The 8,651-nt window shown below is 37.3% G+C and overlaps 1 protein-coding gene across 1 annotated transcript in view; it reads left to right on the forward strand.

Moving 5' to 3' along the window:
* JAM2 (junctional adhesion molecule 2) overlaps nucleotides 1-8,651 on the forward strand; it is a gene marked incomplete at its 5' end in the record, with an annotated part of 23,338 nt that extends 14,687 nt beyond the window's left edge. The window contains 3 exons of the mRNA XM_008588755.1: nucleotides 1,515-1,530; nucleotides 3,927-3,969; nucleotides 5,918-8,651. Coding sequence (XP_008586977.1) covers nucleotides 1,515-1,530; nucleotides 3,927-3,969; nucleotides 5,918-5,950 — 92 coding nt within the window. The remainder of the gene's footprint in view (nucleotides 1-1,514; nucleotides 1,531-3,926; nucleotides 3,970-5,917) is intronic.

Raw genomic sequence — 8,651 nt, forward strand, 5'->3', positions numbered from 1 at the left:
ATATTGAATGTCAAAGTTAGCACATCTGGATTTGGAAGAGAATTGTTCAATCAAAACTAAAAACTTAGGGGCCGGCCCGGTGGCGCACTGGATAAGTGCGCCGCTTGGGAAGTGCGGCCGCGCTCCCGCCCGAGGGTTCGGATCCCACATACAGACCGGTTGCAGGCACGGGGGCAGCACTGCGGGTTGCGATCCGTTGCCAGACACGGAAAAAGACAAAAAGAGACAAAAAAAAAAAAAAAAACTAGAAACTTATTATATTAGAGTTGATTCTGTACAAGGGTTTTGGTTCTTCAAGTTTAGACCTCTTGTAACTTCAGAAACCCATTTGATGAAGCAATAGGTTTGATGTAAGTGGGTAAGATTAAAAAATAACATGTTATTCTCTTAATGCATTTCTTCACTCCAAGTTTTTAAAATTATCTGAGAGCTCAAAAGCTGCAGAACTCCAGAAAGTCCACTGGCAATAGTTTATAAAGTAGAATTTTTTAAATGAAATAATAAATAAATTTATGGCATGAACAAGTTTTAGACCCACTGCTTTATAGTGAACGTTAATTTGGAATTTAGGTTTAAAAAATATTTTTTGCCAAAATAAAACAAATTTACAAGGAGTTTCGAATAGTACCTATAAGTGGTTATTATATGTCATGTTTCCATGGGACTTCCTAAAATTAAGAATAACTACTCTCTGAATGAATAATACTTGTTCTTGTGTATGGATGCTTGTTTAGTCCACTGTAATGTAATTATATGAATGAAATCCAGCTGCGTCCCCCTGCTGGTCACCAGTGAAAATACAGACAAATAAGATCACTCAGTCAACGTTCTTGTCGTCTTTATCTATACTTGCGAAAAATACCTGAATGAGTATTTTTAATGAGGAGTTGGTAAACAAACTTTCTTAAGATACTGAATTAATTAAAGAGTCAACATGGATATTAGGAGTTCATGAGCTAAGACTGTTGCTCCCACTTTCATCTAGCAGAAAATCTAAGAGAACCGTATTCTTGAACTTGCATTTAGGACAGGGGTCAGCAAACTATGACCTGAAGACCAAATCCAGGCCCCCACCCATTTTTCTATGACTCATCAGCTAAAAATGGCATCTACAGATGAAAATTTGCAATCTATTTGACGATAATGAACACTAACTTTGACCCCAATTAAGAGAAATGTTATCCCCCTCAAATTCCATTCTTCTAACTAGTAGACCTGTATTATAAAATTTTATTATATTTTTAATTTCATCAATAAAAATTTTTAGGAATTTGTTTTCTCTCTTATGAGTACCTACATAATATCTTTGATTTTGCCTCTTGGCTCACAAAGCCTAAAATATTTGCTGTGTGGCACTTTACAGAAAAAGTTTGCCAACCCTTGATTTAGAAGGTACAAATGTCAGCAAGTGAGAATCGATTAATACTAAGAAATTAAATGAAAACTCATTTTTATATGAATCTGTGTCATACCATATTAACTCTTGCATTAATTATATACTTATTCTTTTGTAGAAGAAACCTCCTTCCAGTAAGTATACTTTCTTAAAATGCATGATGTTTGTTTCCCCTATATCAACTAATTTTCTATTAATCATCTGTTTAAAGTCAAAAGTGGGAAGTTGGGTTATTTGCTTAGGTTTAATCCTATAGGAAGTTACTTAGGTTCATTAAGGAATACATTCCACTTCATACCTTATACCTACTTGTGAATGGTGATTAATTACCTAGAAAAGAAATATGGTCACTAATTCAACTTTGTAGGCATTTCTATAGTACTGCTTAAAAAAGAATTTACTGTATGTTGCTAAGTTGAAAATTTTCAAATAAAATTCTAGTTCATAATTTTTAATTTTTAATTGAATACCAGTTTTGTGGCCAACATTGTTCTAGGGACTGGCAATACAACAGTGAACAAAACAAGCCAAATCCCCTCACAATACCCTGCCTTGTAGAGCTTACATTCTTATAGAGAAGGCAGAAAGCAAACAAATATATATATTATACAGGGTGTTAGATTATATTAGTATCATGGAGAAAAATAAAGCTGGTAAGATAATAGAGAATATGCAGAGTAGGAGTGGAGACTCACTTTAAGTAGGGTGGTCAGGAGGGCCTCACTGATAAGGTGATGTTTGGAAAAGATCTGAAGAAGGTAAGAAAACAAGTTATATAAGTGTCCATGAGAACAGCGTTCAAGGAGAGGGGAGAGAATGAATGAAAAGATCCTGAGGCTGGGCATGCCTCGAATGTCTGAGGTACATCCAGGGGACCAGTGTGGCTGGAACAGAGTGAGGGAAACAGAGGAGATGAGGGTAGAAAAACAGTGGGGGCCAACTTGTATGGAGTCCTTTCTAGGCACGTGTGAGGAGTTCACCTTGGGTTCTGAGTAAGATAGGAAGTCACTGGAGGGCTTTGAGCAGAGTAGTAGCATCGTTTCATGTAATTTCTCAAAGTTCACACTGGCTGCTAGGTTAAGCATAAACTTTGAGGTGACAATGGCTGGAAGCAGACAGACCAGTTAGGAAACTACTGCAGTAATCGAGGTAAGAGAAAATTGCAGCTGGTACCAAAGCAGTATATTGGAGATGTTGAGAAATGATAGGATTCTGGGTGTATTTTTAACAGTTTGCTGATCGATTGGATATAGGGTGTGAGAAAAACACAGAAATCAAAGGTGGCACCAAGGTTATGAGAAGGATGGCATTATCATTTACAAAAATGGAAAGATTTTAGGAGGAGCAGGCTTAGGAGCCGTTTGGGGGGGGGGCATGTGGAGTGGTCTGGAGTGTTTGGAATTTTAATATTCAGTATATTTATTGGACATCCAAGTAGAGATCATCAGTAAGTAACTAGATACATGAATCTGGAGTTTGGGAAAATAGAAATATACATTGGTACATGAGATCTGGGTGAGATCACTAAAGCCCCAATTTGTGTTCATTTGTTTTGTGACTGTCCTTCTTGTACACAGACACAACAGACCCAACTTTAGGTCTGTGGGCATTCCCCTTTACTACCAGCTGCCATGGCTTCAGATACTTTGCGATTCCCTAAGTCCTTTGAAGACTTAGCTGCCATTGATTTCCTGTTCCCAGACTTGTGGCTCAACCCTGGTCTCTCAGTCTTATAATATCCCAGTACAAATCTAGGATGAAGTCCAAGTTATCAGAACTAGCAGCAGCAAAGGGGGTGAGTTCAGAAGAGCAGGAAAGCCAGAGTGTGTAGCCACCCCCACACTTCTTGCCCTGCCCCCGGCCCCCAGGCAACTGTAAGAATTTCTACTTTTATTGAGTAAGATGGAAAGTAATTGGAGGGTTTTGAGCAGAGGAGAAGTATCATCTTATGTAAGTGGGAAGGTTGGCATTGCTGTGGTGAGGGAGGTTATTCTGCCTTCCATCAGTGTCTCTATCAAATCTGCAGTAATGTGGGAGGGAGTACCTTTATTCCTAGACATATTTCCTCCCATGTGTTAAATCCATGGTCCACAAAATTTGTTAAATGAAGAATTGGATGACTGGAACCCTAGTTACCAGGTGAATCTTTCTTTCTATGGAAAAAAAATGAATTTTGAGATTATAACAAACAAGTTTTCAAAATGATAAATGTTAATATGTTAAGTTAAAAGGTAGTAAGTCTATGGTTTGTGTATTCTACAAAAATCTTTAGTAGACTAGCCCTAGGCTACATTTAGATGCACAAGGCTTCTCACACACTAATATATGTTGTGTGGTTTTCACTGTGAATGTTGTCTATAAATATAAGAAATTCAGTTAGGATTGTTGGTTTTTTTCTACCTGGCAAAAATTAATGTTCATCTTCCTGCTGAGAAAATTTAGGAAGGTAACATTAACTAAAAGAGGATATGTGTTTCAGAATTGGAAGTTAATAATGTAGTAAATATTGTCTTTTGTATTCCACAAACAGGAAGAGTAGTTCTGCATCTAAAGATACTACAATAAATGAAAACGTGAGTATTTTTAAAGCATATTTATAGAGCAGATGTGTTTAGGGAATGGGGGGACATGACACAATTGTATATAGAAGTTGTGAATTTTCACTTTTAATACACATTGTACTAGTGTCTATCACTGGAATTTAGGAGCTAAATAAGTGTTAGCTTCATTCCCCTGTCTGAGATGGCTTGATAAAGATATAGAGCAATTACAGAAAGTGATCTTTATCATATCATTATTTTCTCTCACAGTGTCTTATATAATAGTGTGCCTCCTTATTATTACTGGGTCTGGCATTATTTGACAGATGAGCAAATTAAGACACAATTCTCCCAGGATAGCAGCAGTGGAGCCGGCAGCTTTCTGGCAGCTTGGCCAAGCGGATCGCTTCCAGCAGATCTGTGGTTCCAGGACTCATGTTTGGTTATTTGAAGCACTTCAAAAACTTTAAGGCAATGTGATGTCTTAGTCTGTTTGAACTGCCATAGCAAAAACAACCATAAACTGGGTAATTTATAAACAACAGAAATTTATCTTTACTGTTCTGAAGACTGAGAAGCCCAAGATCAAGGTGCCAGCAGATTCAGTGTCTGGTGAGGGCCTGTTCCTCATAGATGGCACCTTCTGGCTTTGTCCTCACACAGTAGCAGGGGAAAACAAGCTCCCTGGGGCCTCCTTTATAAGGGCACCAATCCCATTCATGGGGGCCCCATCCTCATGACTTAATCATCTCCTGATGCCCACCTCTTAATACTACTGCATTGGGGATTAGGTTTTAACATACAAATTTGGGGAGGGAGGCAGGACATAAACATTCAGACCAGAGCATAGAATATCCTCTGCTGTTGTTGAAAGAAGCATTTCAGAAATCCTTGAAAAGATGCAATAATTATCTAATTCAGATGGTTTAGGGAATATAATTTAGACATTTGGACTCTTACGTACTTTTGAATTTGTAAACTCTACAGTGAAGCAGTAAATGTCATTGCTCAGATTTTGTAGCTCTTTGGAGGGATAGTCAACTTTCTGGGTTATTTTTTCAGGAATACTAGAATATAGTGGAAGGATGGGGAGAGTTTTCCAATGTTTTAGAGGCCTAAATCCTTTCTTGAGAAACGGAGTGTAGGTTCTCAGAATCTTTAGTAAACTATGGCAGGGTTTCTCTCAGATTTCCTTTCAGTAGATCTTGGGATGGAGTGTAGACATCAGTATTTTAAACAAGTCATTCCAATGGACATGAGTGTTTAACACCCACTTACTGCTCCATTGAGTTTTCTCCTGTAAAAATTTGATTTTTTTAAATTATCTACTCCAGAAACTGTCTATCAAAGTCACCTTATTTTGCAGTTTACTACACTGAAAGCATACTATTGTTATTTGATTAGAAGACAAACAATATGTAACTCCATATTTGTTCCTACTATTTATGGAAAGTATTCCTTGAGTGTGGAATGAAATCCCATCCCACCAACAGTAAGAGACACTTTGAGTCTAAATTGAAAGAATAGAAAAGACTTTTTCCTTTTTGTCTGTTTTCTTCTCAGTTGCCCTCATCAGCTAAGAAATAGACTCTCCTTCAATTCTATTTTGCCCTACAGCAGAGTTTCTCAGCCTCAGCACTATTGACATTTTGGGCTGCATAGTTCTTTGTTGTGGGGGGATGTCCTGTGCATTGTAGGTTTAGCAGCACCCCTGGCCTCTACTCACTAGATGCCAGTAGCATCCCCCTAACAAACAAGATTTCTCTTGCTCTTTCAGTCCTACTTCTTTACTTCCTTGGCAAAGTTTCCAAATACCGTGTCTCCTAGTATTTAAATTCCCCATAAAATAGATTTAATTAAATATATGCTTGCTTTTACCTCTAAAATTATAAGTAGCTTGATATTCATAAGATTTATATATATTTCTTTAAATATGAATTAATACAATATATTTAAACTTGTTTTTTCTTTCTTTTCCTAGGATTTCAAGCACACAAAATCCTTTATAATTTAAAAGAATTCTACTTCTGAGTATACCAAAATCACAGTTGTTACACAGATTATTAAATGATTATAAAACACTGCTTTGTCTTACATTTGCAAAGAGGTATCTGAGGATATGAAATTGGTATTTCATTTTAAATTTTATGACCGCTAACTCACGTAAAATTGTTATTTTATTAACACCATGTTCTAACCGAGTGAGCTAACCAGCCAGCCCTGAAATTGTTATTTTAAACAAATAGTTCTGTCAACACCTAAAATACAGTCTGTCTTCTTGTGTTTGGACTGTTAAAAGGATCAAAATACTTTGTAATAGCCTGAGGTTTGTGAGATGTTAACAGTGTCCTAACTTCTAGAGAAAGTTACTAAAATATATCATGCTGATTACAAAGTTAATCCATAGAGCATGAAAATATAAATTGCATACACCCTCTGTGCAAGAATCTGATTTAGGGAGTTCAGAAAACTATAACAAATGCAAAAGCAATCTCTGGTCTCACTTCTACCAGCATCCTCTTTTCTCCCCTAATATAATCCTTAGTCTGCTGTTCATTTATCACTATTATATTCACAGAAGGGATATAGCAGGGTTGGGTCTTAAACCCAGGAATCTGCACTTTGTGTTTCACTTCTGAGAACCAAAAGCAACATGAAGAGAAATACGCAATGGCCAGAGCTCACAGCTCTGCACCATAGGACTTACCTGGTGTGTGTCACTGATTTCTTTATTAAACATAATTTTGAGAGTCAACCACAAACCCAACGGTCTTATTTCACCCCAAGAGCTGCTTGCTGCTGTTTCCTTTCCCTAAGACTTTGCAAGGATCAGTGACCTCAACATCAGAACTTGCCACTGGAGCCTACACAACCTCACAGGTACTTTTCCCTGCATGAGTGGTGACCTCACACCTCTTTGTGTCTAAAAATCCTGCAGTGAAATTCTGGGCCGGGCCAAATCCCTTGCTGTTAAGGCCAGGGGGTTGCCAGTCCTGCTTATGGCAAAGCAGGAATACGGAGGGAAGAAATGGGTATCTGACAAGTAAAATGAGATAAAAGAGTTCACTGTGACTCCCTGCATTTGACATCTTGCTTGATACAAAGAGGGCACACAAGAAACAGTGGCTGAAATGAAAAATGGGTCTAATCACCCATTTCTCAACTGATTAACCACAAAGACCTCCAGCTAGTGTTACAATGTGAAAATTCCAATGATACAGTTAATAGTAAAAGCAATTAGTCTGTGTTTAAAAGCATTATAATTTATAACTTACTTTGATTCAGTTCATATTAAAAACAAAATATGGTTAAGGCATGTCCTGTTCTTAGCAAATCTGGATGAAAATGTTACTTACTACCTTTGACAACTTTGAACTTGATTAAGCTGCTTTCAAAGGATTCTACTCTTTCTACCCAGTGGGCAAAGCAAATCTCAAGAATACATTGAACAAACAAATGGATAAGCACTCACTGAGTGCCTGGCATGTGCCTGGACACCAAGCTACCAGGAAGATGCCTGTTGTCAGACTGCTCCCCTTGACTTGTCTGTGATATTTGATGCTTCTCACCCAACCTCTTTCTGGAAATTGGGATTCTGTAACATGGCTCTGCCCCAAAGGTCAAATTATTACAAGTCAGGTGTCAGCAAACATTTTCTATAAAAGGCCGGATAGTAGATATTGTAAGCCATGTGGTCTCCCAGTTGCAACTACTCAACTCTGCCATTGAAGCACAAAAGCAACTATAGACAATAACTAAGCAAATGGTCATATCTGTGTTCCAGTAAAACTTTATTTACAAACCAACAGGCACAGACAGGATTTGGCCCACAGGCATACTTTCCCAACTCATGGTGGTGAAGAATGAAAAAACACCTATCTATAAGCTTTTGTAAGAAATCAGGCTAAATGTTGCCTATACTTTGATTGGAAGATTAGCTTTGGTTTGAGGAATGCTTTCCTCTTGCATTGCCAAGAGCTAAGGGGATATGTGACTCTCAAAGATGCCTCTTGAGGCATGCATACTATCACATAAGATCAACTTCTTCCATTTAAACAACACAAATCATAATGCGGGGGGATGGGGCGGGGAATATGTAGTGCCTTAGGTTCACTAATAGATGAAAAGCTTTTTAATGAACTATAGAAATGATCCCTGAAAGTATAGTCTTTGAAAAGCTTTTTAAGATATCAAAGGTAGGGGATTCATTCTTTGCAGTGTGAACATCTAACGCTTTGTGTCAAATATGTATTATACATTATCTTAAAATACTGTATACAGCTAAGTAAAAATCAAGAATGCTTTCTCCCACACAAAGACAGTATTGAGTACTAACTTTCTAATTATTAAAAGTATATCTGTCTGTGGGTCACTGGTGTCTGGACTTGTGTTTCCATTTGCTTTTGTTTGAAGGACTTGAACACTGTACTGCTGGCAAAATCCCATTGTAATTCTTAGAGCATTTTGATTTTATTTTCCTGCAATGAAGTTTTGTTATATAAAGATTAGGGCTCTAGAATCTTTAATAGCAAGTTTTGGATTGTTTTATTTTAATTATTATTGTTGCTGTTGTAACTGGATTTTAGATGGGGATTTAGCCTAACTAAACCTGGAATGACATTGTTTTTCAACACAGCTTTGCAAAGAACTTCCTTCATCCCACAGGTGGCTTTGTTTGATTAAAAGTTTACATTAATAAAAATAGCTGAACTTGT

This window comes from Galeopterus variegatus, unplaced genomic scaffold, assembly GCF_000696425.1.
Source record: "Galeopterus variegatus unplaced genomic scaffold, G_variegatus-3.0.2 Scaffold5020, whole genome shotgun sequence".
NCBI classification, from domain to species: Eukaryota; Metazoa; Chordata; class Mammalia; order Dermoptera; family Cynocephalidae; genus Galeopterus; species Galeopterus variegatus.